The 18,568-nt window shown below is 38.4% G+C and overlaps 1 protein-coding gene across 1 annotated transcript in view; it reads right to left on the minus strand.

Moving 5' to 3' along the window:
- LOC142144598 (proton-coupled folate transporter-like) overlaps window positions 1-18,568 on the minus strand; it is a 292,308-nt gene that overhangs the window by 209,534 nt on the left and 64,206 nt on the right. Inside the window, exon 2 of the mRNA XM_075203675.1 lies at window positions 8,557-9,313. Coding sequence (XP_075059776.1) covers window positions 8,557-9,313 — 757 coding nt within the window. The remainder of the gene's footprint in view (window positions 1-8,556; window positions 9,314-18,568) is intronic.

Consider the following 18,568-nt stretch of genomic DNA (forward strand, 5'->3'; position numbering starts at 1 on the left):
TCTTGGATTCCGCAGAGGTGCCACCATGCTGATAAGCTGGTCAAGAAATTCTTTAGGAAGTTTCCTGGGAAACCAAGTTGTCGGGGTTTCATAAACCCCTCCTCGGGAGGGGGGGGGAATGTCACGAACCGCAGCGGTGCCCAGAGCCACGACTGTGTTCTCTGTGGCCACTTCCCCTCTTTCCCGGTCAGGATGCTCATATTTTTTTGTGACAGCGCCACATCCTGGCATGTGGGGCAGCCGGGCACGTGCGCATTAGGTGTTCAATAGCCAGTGGGCTAATTTATAAACGGTGTCATTAGGCAGCCCCGGATGCTTATTATTATGCTGCCTTTTCCTCCTGATAGACTACTATGGGTATTTAAGGCAGGAAGGGCTTAGCCCTACTGCCTGTTATAGCGTTTAGATTCCTATTCCTGCCTCTATTTGTATTGCTGAAACCTTGGATTGATTCTCTGTGTATGACCCTCTGCTTGTTTCCTGCACTTTGATGCTTGCTTATTTCCCTGACCTCTGCTTCATTTCTCGGACTTCCTTGATTGCTGCCAGCCCCGACCACTTGCCTGATCCTGACCACGTTACTTGCTTCAGACCCTACACCACGGCCTGTTACCTGACCACGCTTTGTTTGTCATCACCCGATATTCCATGCAGCGATACCTTCATAAGCTTATACTACGCTGAGTGCAAGACCTGGTGGCATCTGAGTACCTGTGAGCATAACGAGCACTGCAGGAAAGGTGGCTGCTAAAGGTGAAGACCTCTACATCTGGTTGTACAAGGTCATGATAGCAACCATTAACTGTAACACCATTCCAAGATTTTGCTATTAATCATCAGTTTATTTCAAATAGTGGCTGCTAGCCACTGGGATCCAAACTCTAAGTTACCTGCCACTCAATTCAGAGGTATAATTCATGACAGTGTTTATGTGAATTAGGTATTGTAAATGTATGACCTGCCAGAGCCTGGCAGGAAGTGAGGTCATTGGCTATTCATGCAGTGAAGTTCCTGTTCTCTGTTCTGCATTGTAGTTATGTAGGTCATGCTGAGTAAACACATGTTTCAGTCCTGAGAGTTGTCACTCCAGTCTTTTTACACTCTCATCTACAGGTATGTTTGAGCAAGCTTGGTGCAATATTACGTTTGTTAAACAAACATGCTCTATCTTCTTTTTATTTTCTATTACAGATACAACTATATACATTTGGTCAGCCTTGCCCAATGTGTGCAGTACTAAATAGAACAAAATCTACAGTCCAAAAAATATATTTTGGTCTTAGAAAATATATTTATATGTGTTTGAAATTACAGTGACAAACATACAGTGTAAAATATACAGGAAGCCATCTTAGTGTCACACGTGTGAGTTCGGCTCTTACTTTTCAAACCCGGAATGGTCCCTCTACTCTTCCCTCAGCTTCAGGCACAGAAACTTGTGCCATAACTGCTTTGTCCAACAGAAGGCACGGGGCCCTTTAAGAGCTCTGAACCTGTGATGATGTGTTTTAACCCGAGCCCCGTTCTATTCATCAGCTTAGCTATTTAATCCTGCTCAGTTGCACAGGCCTGTGCCATAGTATTAGGCTCCAAACTTTTACTCCAGTGTTCCTTGCAAATTCTGACCTGGGCCATTTCTGACCTCTCTTCTGCCTGTTGTTTGGTACTGTTTATGCTCCCGATTGTTGCTGACCTAGCTTGTTCTGGCACTCATCCCCTTTGCTGACTTAGCATCCTGCAGTCCTATTTGTGCACCAGTCCCGGTTACATTGACTAGTCTCTTGTTACAGTTTGATACCAGCTAGTCACTACCTGAAGGCAGTGTAGAGGGCAACGAACCTACCTGCAGCGAAGCGCAATCCTCCTTTTGGGGGTCCCTGGCAAAAAACACGGATTTGTTAGAGTCCGTGCCTCTGTTACTGTCAGTGCTAATCCAGGCTGGCGAAAGTGAATCCACATTATCCGCTGTATTTGTGATACTTAGCTGTATTGCATTAATTGTTACAGATTCTTTATTAAAGAAATTAAATATATTGGTTACATGAGGCTCGATCTGCTCAGCAAAAGCTGTGTTCATCCATAAGGTGAAAAATCTTATTTAATATAAAAGCCATGTAGCACTATTGGAATTGATAAACATTTAGCATTAAAACACAAAGCAGATTTTATTTCCATTCTCTCAATTGCTGTCACCATTTTAACTGCTCTTTTTACTCAAGTCTTTCATTTTCCAGAAATAAATTGTTCATTCAGAGGCTAGCCAGTTGAAAATAATTGCATGGGTAATTTAACTGTATTACTACTAATGAAACTTGGCTTTTTCAGAAGAAAGTAACTTGCTAGTCCGAGGAATGAAGAAATATTCAAGCATCCATTTCATGTAATGAGACAGACTTGAAATCAATTTTGCTGCAGTTCAGTACTTTGCCATTACAGAAAGGTTCTCTCTAAATACAATGACATCTGAGGCCAGCACTAAAATTCTGTTGTGCAGTGACATAGAAAACTGAAAAACAAAGTTTGATTTGCATAAAACAATTTACATAATTTGTAGTATGACTAATATATGCAAAACATTTTATGAAACCACTCAAAAGTACAGAGCTATAATTTCGGGTGAAGTGATCATCTGCTTTATGCACATGTAGATATCGCATTACAAGTATTGATCCTGAAATAGATGTGAAAGAATAAGAGCAGTTTATTATAGCAAAAATTTATTTCCAGTGGTTATCAGTAATAATAATAGTACTTCAATAAAATGGTACCCTTCATAAAACTGTTGCCAATTTACAATTGTCTGCAAAAGCGTATGCACCCTGAAGTCAAAGTATATGTATATGTCCAATAAATTGCAAATAATCTGCAGTGTTAACGTACCTCTTCATGCACATAACCTCCTTCTAATGCTCATCTTATTACTGTATTCATATTCTAAATAACCACCCGGACGCCAGTTTAAATTTGGCAAAAGTTCACAGTTTTTTTAGATATGAAATGTATATATAAAACACGGGGGGCAGCAAGAGCAGGGCAGTAGCAAAACTATTCGCAAAAAACAAAACCGTGGAAGGTCAGACCATTTCACCACTAATCTGAGGATATAATCCTTTGTGATTGCCAAGTGCTATATTCTGGGAACAGAGTGACTGCACCCCTTCTGTACTCAACAATGACATGCTCACACAAAGCAGGTCAAGGGTCCCCCACACAAAAGGACCAAGAGTCAGGTTGATTCATAGGGGTAGTGATCCTTGGTCAGCGAAAGCGCCATATGCTTACTAGTCGCTGACTGCGAGGCTCTTCTGTCTACTGCGCTTCCTTTATGTGAGGGAAGGAAAAATGAGTGCAAACTTTACTGTAAGACAGTCATGACAAATGCAGAGTGGAAGAGAGGCATTAGGTTCAGGAAAAACAAGTGGCCCGGCATCCACTAGAGTGGAAATATATAAAGAAGCTTGGGACCCTCCCTGTGGATCTTATTGACAGGGTGTGTAGGTGCAGGTGACTTAACCCTAAATGGGTAAGTCCGTGAAATTACACACACACACACGATTTCAAGTGTTTGGCTTATGGCTGCTCTTGTCAAAGTCATCCCAACTTGAGATCACCATTGTTACATTTGTTAAAATGTAATTTCCGCAGTAAATTGTTATATAACTTAAAACTACACAACATTAAATACATTGTTTTATACATTGGGAACAGTTATTAGTATTGCTACCTGACAGCACTAGGGTTATGGGTTCGATTCCAACAGGGCCATATCTGTGTGGACTTTGCATGTTCTCCCAGTGTTTACATGGATTGCTCCAAGTGCTCCTTTTTATCCCACAGACGAAAAATACTGACAGGTGAATTGGTTGCTGACAAAAATTGGACCTTAGTCACCAAAATAGGCTCAACTTTGCAAGACATCATAATGGGGCTTTGCTATGTACATTAATCTTTTTCAGGATGAAATCATGCTCCTGTCTTTATATATGGAACTAGCTATAGGTATCACTCCCTAAAATGCCACTTCCATTGCAAAATTAGGTGTTTACAATCGAGCATCCAGAAATCTTATATATGTCAAAGCGACTGCAGAGCAGTCCACTTTACACTGACAATGCCTCTCTTTAGTGCACTCGTTCATTTCAGCAGGACACAGTTCCACAAAAGTAGGCAGTGTCTGATTTTCTGGGTGCAGATCCAAACAACAGAATGTGGACATGCTCCTCTTTATGGGCAGGGCTGACAATTACTAAATGTAATTAATAAATTGCAGAATATGCTCGCATGCAAATCATTTAATTTTGCCCTAATGTGACTATAGTGAGAAACACTCTGGGCCTGATTCATTATGGAATGCAAAGTGAACACAATCTGTGTTTTTTAAAAACTGACAAAAAATGGAAACAGGTAATCCGTCTTCAACAAGAAGATCTCAAAAATGTTCTAGTTGAATTGGGGTGTAAGCACTCTATGCCTATTTGGCACTTGCCATATGCAGATACAAAACACTGCATAAGGTATATATACATATAAAGTTCCATCATAACACATACATTGAAAAGATAATATTAACACATGGTCTATTAATATTATAGTCATTCATGAATAAACATTAAAATGGTTTTATATGTATTTTTTACATGAAATTCATCAGCATGTTATTAATGTTCTACTATACAAAATGTTTACAGTTTCTCTTGATTGCGAACAAATGTTTTAGCCTTCATACGCAACTGTCATCACTGTCACTTGGCACTTACATCTGCCCTGTAGCTAGTGTAAGTGATACAACTGAAAATCGCATACTTTAGAGATGCCCAGATTTGAATCTGTCGGATGTGTGCCCGCTCAACCTTAGCACACCCTTACTGTACATTGACTGCATGCATACGCCCCTTCCCTCCCTTGTTCCTCCCATGAAACCGTATTCTGTTGAAAGTGCCCTTTGATTTTGAAGATGAATTGGATGCACTTGGGTTCATTGCTGTGTAGTCCTTTTCTGAGCATGCACAGTGCAAGTTTTTCCATAAAATATGGCATGTGTTGGCATTTACGTTCCTTAATTAATCAGGCCCTTTATCTTTTAATTTTAGGCAATTTGTAAAGTTTAATGTATGTAATTTATTTTCTCCTTTATTTATTTACTCCATTACATAAAATAAACAGTTAAGCGTGGTGTTCAGTGTAAATAGACGTGCACATCTTCAGATAATTTGGAATACATTTTCTTTGAGCTATTTCCATATACACGTTGCTGGTGCCTTAACAAAAATCAATTTAAGACAGTTTATAATCTCTCGTCTAAAAGAGAAACAATTTCCTTTGAATTTTTCTTTTACACGGCTTGACAGAGCCAATTCATTTTTTGAAAACGATGCAAAACACATTTCAACAATATATTGGCATAATGTGCAAGAAAAAATATATTTAATCATTTTCTTGATACATGAAAGACACAATAGATGCCCAAAAGGATGGTGAACTTCCTCTTCAACATCATATAACTTTAAATATTTTCTCTAGTGTTTCAAAACTGCACTTTAAATTGTATCAATGAATTCTAAGAAATGAAGCCAATAATATTTGTATGACTCTGCCATAATTCATAAATCTTATGGTTAAAGCTTGGCTAATGTGTAGGTGCAAATACACTTATGAGACTTTAATATTGTGTTTTATTTATAGAGTGATAATGATTATATCACCACCATGCACAATGGTAATGTTTCAATTACTTCATAAACTTTTGCTTATTCAATCTATAAAAATATGAAATACTAGTATATGAGAACACTGACAGATTATTAAAACTGTACAATGCCCAAATGCTTGTCATCTGGATTTCCTTCCAGCAGGTGACTGAGACATACTCAGGTACAGTCAAGAGAAAGGAAGAATAGCAAGCATGATATTAAAAATAATAGAAAAGAGAAATAGTAGTACTGAAAATACAGACCCTCAAACATGCTTAAGGTTAAAGATGTTGGGTGACTCTTCAGCTATATAAAAACCACTAGAGGTAGCAAAGGAACATTTGTTAAACTATATTTGCTTGATGAAGCATGATGTATAAATAACCAGATAAAGCAATCATCTAAAACAGCCCCAGCAATATGTGTAGTGTTATTTATTATTATTACTACTAAAGTATTAGCATTAAGGGCCTGCAGGAAAACAGCTGAAGCAAACAATTGCTTTATAGAGGTTTATGGGATCTATTTATTAAACTTATTTACTATTGTCGCTTATTCCTGCAATAGGAAATCACCTGTCCCCATAATTTACTATTAACATCTTGATAAGGCAGCTGTGTGATACTCAGCTGCCTCAGTGATACTGGACTACAGCATTAAGAGATAACTTATCACTTCACCATGCCAGTCTCAGATCAGGAGATATGCACAGGTATGACCCGCCTTGCCACTTCAAGCATGCGCTGTTGGTACTGAAAGCCCAGGCATGGGCTTTCCATTTAACTAATTAATAGTTGTAAATTAAAAATTGTAAAAAAAAAAATATTTATATTTTTAAAAATGTAAAATGAAATTAAAAAATATTGGGGATTAAAAAAATGCTCTATCTTAAAAATAAAAACTTTTTTCATTCATTTTACCACCATCCTTAGATGGCAACAACAAAAAAAAGGATAGAGGCAGTTCTTGTATTGCCACGGTCCATGTTACATAGGCTTCCCAATGCTTTACATTGGGATGCTATCGCTGGTGATGACTGGTTGATGTATAGTGAGGAGCCCTATCTCTGGCAAAACCACCTGTTTTCACTGGAGATAGGGGTTTTTGCCATTTAATATAAATCACTGTGTGTTCTTTTTCCTGCATCAGTGACATAAGCAATTAAAATCTGCTTGTCTTATATTAAGAGCTTGACAGGTAGAATCTCCCTGCCAACAGGTAAAACATTCTGGACTTTTAAAGCTCTGTTAACCCTTGGCTGTTTCCTTGCAGAGTGAAAACAGTTGGCGGGATACAAGAATTAATAACATTATTATTAGCTATTCTTGTACATTATAACTTCATGAATAACACATTAGTCTGCTATGAATTTGGACATGTATTTTGTGATTCATGCAATTATATTGGTGATAAAATAAAATGAAGTTAAAAAGGCAGTTTTACGATTGGTCGCCAACAATCCGATATGATTGTAGTGCCAGGTCTGACCGGTTCTCAAATAATGGCGAGGAGAGTAGATGCTGAACAGTTTGGGACGAGGATGACAAAACATTTGTTGTTTTCTCTGCAATGAGTCCATAAAGTACACAAGTACTGGCTACAGTATTACAGTAATTCAATTGAGAAGAATATTGATAGTATATAAAATAGTAGAACAAAGTGATGAGAAGTCAAGAATGATGGAGAAATAAATTTCTAAAAACAAGGGATAGGTAAAATCAAAGAAGACCAATATTAAAATATCTTGCACTACCCCTGACTATATTATGCTATGATCACCAATATAATTCAGTTTTCAAAATATTATATGAGCAGACGTAGGCAGCTAGGAATGTTTTCTCAGACACCGCCTTGGTTATTTGCCGGGGAGAACCCCGATGACCCGGGTCGAGTCTCTGTGTGAACGGGTCCCCTGCATCTACCCGGGTCGGATGACCCGGAAATTAGACCCAGGTCTTTTGCAGGGTTTTTCATCCCAGGTCTCACCGAACACTATTGAAAGTTAAAATAAAATCATCACAAGAGGAGCCAATCAAAGCTCCTCTTGTGATGTTTCCAGGGAGACCCAGGCAGACCCAGTTTCAGTGTGAACCCGGTCGACCCGGGATTTTGTCGGGGTGAGAAGCAATATCCTGGGTTCATACACCCGGATATTGCTGGGGCTGCAATGTGAATGCAGCATCAAATATGTATTGATATGGAAAAACTGTATACTATGTCCCACGTTGTTCTCTATAACTGATATCTATACTTATAATATTTTCAGCTCTAAATATAACCTTTCTGAGAAAAAATATATTGAATTAGAAGTTAGCATACAAACTATTAGATTATACCGACCTAATAAAAGATATCTACAAATGCTGCTAAAGAGTCTGCAGCGTTAAATCCACTCATCCCTGCTTTGTTATGTCATGCCTAAAATGCTGTTATTGATTCACTGTGCTTCCTGTTGTGACGTCCATATATTATAAATAACCCAAAATGTGAAATCTGAACTAAAGACAGTCCTTATATCCATTTTGTGCCATGAGTTATATAATTCATAAACGAGTGCTGTAATTTAGAAAGTATTGCCAATTCATTTAATATAGTAATTTGAGGTGAGCATTTGTACATGTCTTTAGACATGTGCATTTTAGTTATAGACTAAAATATGCAAAATGTCTGTAAAACATCTGCCAAGATGGACCACAAAAATGCTGAATGGGTATACGTGCTTTGAGGTAAAATTAGAGCAACTGAACCTAAAAAAATGATGCACTCCTGTTTTTTTGTGATACAGAAATGACCACCATTGTGACCAAACTATATTCCTTTTTATAAAATATAACATATACTTGTCATAAAAACCAAAGTGACTTACCAACATTGCAGATATTTATCAGGAAAATGCAGAATACAATAAGGTGAATTTTCAGCCTGTTATGACCGTCACGCTTCTTGAAAATGGTTTGGAATGACTCTGCTATATATGTAAGGATCGTTTTGTTTGAAGGTAGGTTTTTTTCTTCACGTTCATCATAATCAATGTCACCGCTATGGTATTCATCTTGAAATTTACTAAATCCACTAGAAGATTTTGATTCTTGTAACCAAAGTAGGACATATAGTGCTGCAAAGAAATTACAGGCACAGTAGACACCAAATACAATGGTGAATGTACTGTACTGAAGTAAAGTTCCACTTAGCAGAAAACCAGAAGTCCCTCCAATAAATATCATGGCTTCTGCAATGCCTATTCTAAAAGTGCGGTTTGAACTTTCTGTGATGTCAGCCAAATAGCTGAAAACACTTAAAAAGATTGAAACGTGGCCTCCTGAAATTCCAATCAATGCAGCGGCACCGAACATCCAGTAAACACTCATATTTTTAACGCAGTATATAGCAATAAAGAGTCCTCCACTTGTACAAGAAAAAACACAAGGCAGGATCATTCCTACCTTGCGACTACCTTTATCTGACCATGCCCCAAGAATGAGAGCTGGTATAACTGACAACAAACTCATGATGGCAATGTATATTAGCATAATGTATGATCCTCTGCTTTGAACAGCTTTGAATTCATCTTTGTTTTGCTGAATATCTTCACATATTGAGTCATTGTACGATTCTTGGCAAACCTGAAAAATGATAAAACGAATGTTAAAAATATGGCAGAGTATCAAAGTGGTATTAATACACGATTACGGCATGTAATAAATGAGACATTAACAAGTAGTAAAAATGCTGACGTGTCCCTGCTTCTTAGAGTGTGTCTTCTAAGATTTTTTTTAAGAAAAGAAGAGTTTGGTATTGAGAAGATTAGGCAGAAATCCAATAAAGCAGAGAAAGTGTCCAAATTGGTAATAAAAACCGTAATAGCAAAAATAATGACAATTTTAAAAGACTACTTAGAAATGAGGCACAAGCAGAAATTCTGTTTACTGAATTTAGGTGCAAAATATACTTTTATACCTAGGTTATACCTTGCAGATAATCTGAATTTAGTGATTCCCCTAAGGAATAAGATCCAGCCTGCATTAAAAATAGCTAGTATTTTTGTAATGAAGCTATAAAGAGTGCCCAAGTCTCTTATCGGAAGGGGGGTCTTAGAATGCTTCACAGAACATGGCTGGACGCAGGGACATGGACATGATTTTGACAACATTGACTTTAAAGGAAAAATGGAAGAATTAAAATGAATATGTTATTGATATGCATATACACAGACATAATATGTTGTCTAGAAAAGAGAACGTGGCATGCAGAGATGACAATCTTGTTATCATTGCTGTAGTGTCACTTTACTCCCTGCAGCAGGATCTTTTAATTTAAGTTGGATCTGTGACTTTGGAGCTGGGATTTCCATTCTGCTAAGTTCCTTAAGTGGCACATTGCAATATCAATACATTTTCACCACTACAGTCACTACGGGTGATATGAGAGGCTAATCTGTTATATGAGAGGTTGTCTCAATCTCTAAATTGACAAAAAATTTAAATCGCAGAGTCATCGGTCTTGTTCTTTATGGGCCCCAGCTACAATCAAAGCTCCACTTCATGGCTGTAACTAGGGCGGTGTGGCAGGTGTCACCATCCAGGGCACAAGTTTGATGGGGGTCGCACAGAGACAGCAAAATGCGTTAAGTACAGTAGTGAGCACTATTTTTAAAAGGCGCTCCCCAGCCTGCTCGATTGTCTACTTATGCGGTCACTCAAGAATTGAGGGGCATATTTATTAATATTATTTATATTTATTTATGATTATTAACTGGGCAAAACCCTGTTAATAATCATCTGTCACCTCAGCAATGACACATTATTGTTCTTCCCCATTTATTTAAAAAAAAATCATAGACAGAGCCCATCCGATAGGAGTCTGCCCTGTAAAGATTTCCTTAGAAGATTTTTACCTTAGAAGTTCCGTTGTCTGGCTCTCCTCTCCGGTCACTATGGCAAAGCTGCTTTGCGTATGCGCAGAGACATACTTGCGATAGTGACCGATGGGGAAAGCAGGTAAGCTGCGGTAAAGGATCCGAAGATTCCTCTACCACAATGCTTACACCATAGGCATCATCTTAAGATGGTGTTGGCTATACCGGACAAATTCTAAAATAATATTTGATTTTGCGGACCTCTTTAAATCACGCAAAATAGCAGTCCCCATAAAAACCTACAGAGCAAACATTGATATCTGCTACAGTCTTATAGTTAGAAATAAATACCTTACCTAAAAAGCTAAAAAGGATCTTAATAAATAGGCCCCTAGGTGACTAGAGCAGTTTAGGCTGCACCATGTCCTGCTCGCTGCCTGTTGCATTGGAGATGAAGCGCATGGCCATTTAGCTTGCATCAGCACAGGTTTTTGCTGTGTGCATGTGCAACTCTCACCTGCCCCTCATCTCTAACTTCCTTCTAGCGTCGCAGGATAGTGGCTTCTCCTCCTGCCTCCTCATTAATTAGAATCTGGATCCTACCTACAAGGTACTATTTATCTGCAAAGAATACCTTACATTATCATTGTAATGAAACAGATATTTCTCTGACTTTCAGGTTAAATGGAGATTATATAAGAAATCTTAAAACAAAATTTAGATTTAATTCAGTTACATATAAACCATAGAATAAGTGCAATAGAAGATACATTTTTGTGAAGTATAGAAACCCTTTCTTTTTCTCAATTAATTTTTAAGAAACCACAACCAGAACAGATTTCATACTATTTCCTCAAAGATATAATTTTGCAATACATTTTGCACTCTTGCCTTGCATAAAGTTAAGATTTCCTAAGCTGTCATGGGAAACCCTCTAGCTTATAAATAGACATTGCATCTGTTAATAATTCACTCTGCGCGCTTGATCCTCCATTGAGGATCATAGTTAACGTTCTGTGTATGGTTTTTTTTATATTGCCAAGCCAAATCCTGTGGATCATTTGGGCTTCAAGAAAGAAGAAAATATGTATTTTTTCAACTACCTGTGGAATATTTTTAGGGGTTTTCTTTTTTTTTTTAATGGACAGCTACATGACCTTGGAAAGTGATTTTTTTGGACACCTTCAGACATTTTGGGATTTGTGATTTTTTATGGATTCAAGTAGTATGGATTAAAATCTTACAAGATTGGATCCATTACAGATTAAGACAGCAGATGGTAAATATATTTTGAGATTTATTACTTTAAAAATATATGGTTTAAACAAGGTGTCTGAAATCACATTTGTTTATTAAAAATAACAAAAACCCTAAACTAAAATGTAATTGAATCAAAGAGGGAGTATTTTATTTAAATTTTACTTTTAGACTACATGGCTCAACGGGCACTGGGTGTCAGGGCATACTGGCACTTGTGGTTTACAAGTGCCAGTATACCCTGAATATGCTGGTGCTTGTAGTTCTACAAGTAGTTCTACAAGCACCAGCATGCCAAGACTATTAATAGCAGCCAAGACTAGCTGGAACTTGTAGTTTCAATAAAATAATGTTTTATGCATTTTCTTTTTTACACTTTATTACCCTACACTCACCACCCAGGGGTGTGGAAAGAGCCCTAGTGCTTTCAGCATAGGGCTGGGTGTCCCTAGAGGAGGGGGTCAAACATATTTTTGCGGACCCTTCTCCCTAGGCAATTCTGAACACCCCAGGGCTTGTTTGTCATAATTTCAGTGGGACCCCCTGCTATAGTGCCACCAGCCGCAGCTGACTTGTCTAGTGCTGGTTTTTGTAAAATTGGTGGGACCCCATGCTTTTTTCCCAACCTGATTTTGTGACTACCAGCACTAGGCTGGCAGTACAAGGGTTAATAGTGGAGGGGGGACTCTCACAGTTTTTTTTTTAAGAGTCTGTTTTTTAACTAATTTTATAGAGGTGCCTGATCAGGCATCTGTAATGCCACCAGACCAGGCACAGGCTGCTGCAACAAGTACAAACGTATCCTGCAGCATCCTGTGTAGTAGAGCAGGGAGGGGTTTCAAAATACACCCGTAGTCAACAAGGAACATATCTTGAGATCCTTGTTCTTGTTAGCTATGGGTGTACGCAGAGCCTACTTGTGGCCAGTTCAGCAGACACAGGGCTTAATGTCTCAGGCCCTTAATCTTAATTTAATTTATTTGAAGCATTCATTACAACCATATTTACCATCTGTATCTAACCTTGAAAAAAAGCTGAAAGTCATAATGTTATATATTAAATAACATCCCTTATAAGTATCACTACTGTATGATAATCCTTACTTACAGTATATTTTGCTTACTATTATAATTATCTGGGTATCACTAATAATCACTGGTAATCCCCTTTAAGTGCCGATTTCTGTAAGTTGCCGTAAATCAGGGGAGTTTGCAGTGAAAATTTGAAGCAGCAATGGCTTTAAAGACAAAATAATGCCTTTAAAGCCATTGCAGCTTTAAATTTTCACTGCAAACGCGCCGATTTCTGGTGACTTGCAGAAACCAGCACTTAATACATTTACCCCTAGGTTTTAAAAGCTTGGTCATGATAATTGTCTGGACATATGAATAAAATTACTGTAACCTATTTTATTTATACCTGTGATAAAACTAAATACCACTATATTATCTACTGGCATAGAAAGCTCCTTCTTTCTAACTTCTCTACTTACAGTTTCCTGTTTCTCCTCCCCCTTACTTCAAAGGCAAAGTGAGTTGGTGTGGGGAATGATTGTCCACAGATAAGGAACACACATGTTGCAAAGCACCACAGGTAAGTAAGACACATGATTTCTACAATTCTAAACCCAAATGGGCAGAAAAACCTAGTGCTGACTATAGCAGTCTATACCTTGTATAGTATAGATACAAAACCGATTCAAATAACAATTAATATACTTAGATAGGAAAAAATTGTTGATTATTTATAGAAGTTGTTGTGCATCAACTTCAATTATAATGGAAGAAAACAAAACAAAACAAAAAACAAGCGCAAATGGATCCTATCTAATAAATACCACTGTAGATTTAAATTTATTTGTATAACCACTAATACATGTATAAAGCAGAAAAGAAAATATCAAAAACATACTAAAACAAACCATTAATCCGGACTAATTCTGGTCTTAAATTATGTTGAAATCACCTATAGTGCACATATAGGGAAAAAAAGGTCTCAGACAATAATTCATTGCATAATCAATATTTTTTGATAATAAGAGATCACTGAATTAGCACACAGTAAAAGACACAATTGTATCTGTTAAATTTCGCACACTTGTTGTATGATATACACCAAACTATTATGTGGATGACAATTTTCTTTTTCTTTGTCACGATCATTCATATGATACAGCCGTCAACATAACAACCTGGAGATACAGGTCATACTCAGTACATCTGACTCATGAAGTTCTGCAAGCAACTTTTAGCTCCGCCTGCTAGAGCTACATACCGAATCACTCTGCTGCAATTTAAACTTGCTCTCTCTCAGTTATATATCGATCTTACCCCACTCCAGGCTTTGTAAAAAAGGGAAATGTACAATATTGATGGTAGAATTCAACTGAGATCATGATCTTTCCTTAAGTCAGTCAATCTGATCAGTAGAATTAAAATTAAGTCCTGTGATCATGGTTCAAAGGAGTTTACTTGACGCGTTTCTCCACTTTTGATATGTGGTTTCCTCAGAAGAGTAAGACACATGACGCATAGCAGCACAATTATAAAAACACATGGGACTTAGCAAAACAGGAAAGAAACAAACATGGGGAGTATTGAGGATAAAAGGGAGGATTCAGCGCATACCGCTAACCATACCAGTTGCAAGAAAATTAGATTCCTAAAAAGGTCACAATGCAAATCCAAAATAAGAAATAGCTAGCGAGTGGGTTAGAAACGGTTTATTAATTATAAGTGCAGATGCTTTCGCATTCACTAATAGACGACAAAATTATAAAATAAATAAACATTAAAACTGGATAGATCCAGGTGTAATAGAGAACTATAATCGGGACTGAGGGTCCAAAGGGAGACTACAGTGTGTAAAAACTGACCTTTTTAGGAATCTAATTTTCTTGTGACTTGTACGGTTAGTGTATGTGCTGGTTCCTCCCTTTTCCCCTCAATGTATGTATTATGACAGGTCTGGACAACCTGCGAGATCTTTAGCAGCAAATTTATCCGTTTATTTTCCTATCTTACTGTGCGCACTACCTATTTGTACTGCAGACAAGGTTGGAAGAAGCACAGATTAGGAACAAGCAAGGGGGGAAAAGCACAGATTAGAAACACACAAGGGAGGGGAGAAGCACAGATTAGGAACACACAGGTGGCATAGCAAAACAGGAAAGGAGCACACAGGTAAGACAGCAGCACTGATTAGGAACACACAGGGCGGATTGCAGCACAGGTTAGGGGCATAGCAGAACATGTAAGAAACACAGAAGATAGCAGGATTGGTTAGGAACACACAGGAGGATAGCAGCATGTCTGTTTCATATACATACTGTAAACACATTAATTTTTTGGAATCTTTTACTACTGTCACAAAGAGAATTATCAACATCATTTATTTATATAGCGCCACTGATTCCGCAGCGCTGTACAGAGAGCTCATTCACATCAGTCCCTGCCCCATTGGAGCTTACAGTCTAAATTCCCACGCAAACACAGGGAGAACATACAAACTCCACACAGATAAGGCCATGGTCGGGAATTGATCTCATGACCCCAGCGATGTGAGGCAGATGTGCTAACCACTTTGCCACCGTGCTGCCCCAATTATACAGTTTATGCTCCCATCAAATATTTCATATAATAATAATGTTTGCAGAGAGAACCAAATGAAGGTCATGAGGTACAGCAAGACATAAAATTATCCAATTTAATTTCAGAGCTGGTGGCTGAAATTAAAATAGATAATTACAATATTGACAATTACATTAAGTTTATGCAAACAGTCAATATTTGCAGCGTTGAACCTTCTTTTTGAAGACTTCTGCAATTCGTCCTGGCATGCTGTCTATCAACTTCTTGGCCACACACTAACTGATGGCCACCCATTCTTGCCTAATCAATGTTTTTCGTTTTTCAGAATTTGTGGGTTTTTGTTTGTCCACCCGCCATTTGAGGATTGACCACAAGTTCTCAATGAGATTAAGGTCTGGGGAATTTCCTGGCCATGGACCTAAAATTTCGTTGTTTTGATCGCCGAGCCTCTTAGTTATCACTTTTGCCTAATGGCAAGGTGCTTCATCATGCTGGAAAACGCATTGCTCATTACCAAATTGTTCTTGAATGGTTGAGAGAAGTTGCACTTGGAGGATGTTTTGGTACCATTCTTTATTCATGGCTTTGCTCTTAGGAAAAATTGTGAGTGAGACCACTCCCTTGGCTAAGAAGCAACCTCACACATGAATGGTTTCAGAATGCTTTACTGTTGACATGACACAGGACTAATGGTAGCGCTCACCTTTCCTTCAAGCGTTTTTCCAGATGTCCCAAACAATCTGAAAGGGGATTCATCAGAGAAAATGGCTTTACCCCAGTCCTCAGCAGTCCAATCCTTATACCTATTGCAGAATATCAGTCTGTCCCTGATGTTTTTCCTGGAGAGAAGTGGCTTTTTTGCTGGCCTTCTTGACACCAGGCCATCCTTCAAAAGTCTTTGCCTCACTGTGCGTGCAGCTGCACTCACAACTGCCTGCTGCCGTTCCTGAGAATGCTCTGCACTGGTGGTGGCCCGATTCCGCAGCTGAATCACCTTTAGGAGACGGTCCTGGCAGTTGCTGGACTTTCTTTGGTGCTCTTCTTTACAACTATTGAATCTCTCTCCTTGAAATTCTTGATGATCTGATAAATGGTTGATTTAGGTGCAATCTTACTAGTAGCAATATCCTTGCCTGTGAAGCCCTATTTGTGCAAAGCAATTATGACTACACATGTTTACTTGCAGTTAACCATGGTTAACAGAGGAAGAACAATGATTTCAAGCACGACCCTCCTATTAAAGCTTCCAGTCTGCTATTCTAACTCAATCAGCATGACAGAGTGAAATGTTGTTTTTGGGATAAAGTTCATTGTCATGGCAAAGAAGGACTTTGAAATTAATTGCAATTCATCTGATCCCTCTTCACGGCATTCTGGAGTATATGCAAATTGCCATTATAAAAACTGCAGCAGTGAAAAATAATATTTGTGTCATTCTCAAAACTTTTGGCCATGACTGTACATTGAGACAACTGCACCACTAAGACAGCTCTTACACCAAGATACTGAATGGTGCTGGCAGGAGCAACAACAGGCTGCAGTTATAAAATTTAAAAAACACATGTTAACAAGCCCTCCAGTACTTGAGTGCTTTAATGTGCATTTACCGGTGGTGATTTCTGCAGATATTTTACAACATGATCTGGATGCTGCTTGTCTCCAAAAACAGAGGCCCATAGCCTTCTTCTCCAGAGCACCGAGACTGAATAACGATATGCACAGAATGAAAAAGAACTTTTAGCATTAGTATTTGCCTGTCACACGTTCCAAATCTTTATACTGTCGTCTTGGTACTGTTGAAATGGATCATAAACCACTCATCACCATACTGAGAAAGCCTCTGCATATCCCTTCTGCCTGTATACAAAGAATGATGCTAAAGTTACAGAAATACCAGCTGGATGTCATATACAAGCATGGCAAAGAATTATTTGCTCTCTTCTGGGTCTACTTACCTCACACTGGTTGTCCACAATTTGAAGATAAATACGCATTATTATTCACCATTCGCACAGTGTGAAACCTTGGCGAATGATCTATGCCAACAACTGTCTCAATTCATACTAAAATGGTGACCCCAGTCCTCTTGGGTGATTTCACAAGATATGCGACCCTTCATTGCCATGAGAGATAAACAGTAAGCTGTCTGATGGAATCATCCAGAGTGGTCAAAATATTTATAATACAGTACATCCTGCAGAGGTACTATACAAAGCAGCTCCAACTGGGGCACCCAGGCTTTGAAGCCACCAAGCGCATGGCCAGAAAGTCACTATATTGGTCCATCATGTTCAGTGACATTGAAAGAGAAGTCTCCATATGTGGTCACTGCAATGCACTCAAGGCACATCAACCAAAAGAACCTCTGCACCTACATGAGAGTCCTGACTTGTCCAACAAAAGAAGTTATGACCGAGCAGCAGATAGTCTTCCACATCTTGTTCCAGGTCAAGCTATCCGAATGCAAACTCCTTGTGGAAAGGATAAACCTGCCAACATCCTCCAAGAATCTGCTCATCCCAACAGTTACATGGTGCAAGCTGAGGGTACCACATATGAGCATACCCATCACCACCTGCTGAGTGTGCATGAGGAAGTTCCTCCAGCAACCAATTTAACTATGGGTGACCCTGAACTCACTTCACAGGAGTCAAGATCTAACGGGCCCACCACCATTCCTTCTGACTCAAGACTATCACTTGACTTGCCTGAATACACAGGTGGGCTTTGAGGAAATCATCAACCAGTGATGCTTATGATCGTCACAAGGTCTGATTGTATATCCAAGCCTAACCCAAAATTCTAGAGAGGTAATGTAGTAGTACTTACAGAGAAAAGGTACAGGTAAAAATCACTATCCAATTCTGATCACATGGATATCCCTGCACCCCGTCCAATCTTACAGTTGTGTTTCCCATACAGCTCAATGGCAAATTGCAAATGCAGTCTTAATTGCTTCTTAGCCACTTGGTAATAGAAAGGTATATAAAATGTAACTTAGACACAATATATTTAGTTCTTTGAGCCAGTAACCATGTATACAAGGCATTAACATGTATCATAAAATGTAGCTCTATTTTTTTCGAGAAAATTTACATTGTAATTTTACAGAAAATTGTGGCTATTGTATGCAAATGCCTTATGCCTACTGTACTCTATCAAATATACTTTCATAA

This window comes from Mixophyes fleayi, chromosome 3 (genome assembly GCF_038048845.1).
Source record: "Mixophyes fleayi isolate aMixFle1 chromosome 3, aMixFle1.hap1, whole genome shotgun sequence".
Classification (NCBI taxonomy): domain Eukaryota; kingdom Metazoa; phylum Chordata; class Amphibia; order Anura; family Limnodynastidae; genus Mixophyes; species Mixophyes fleayi.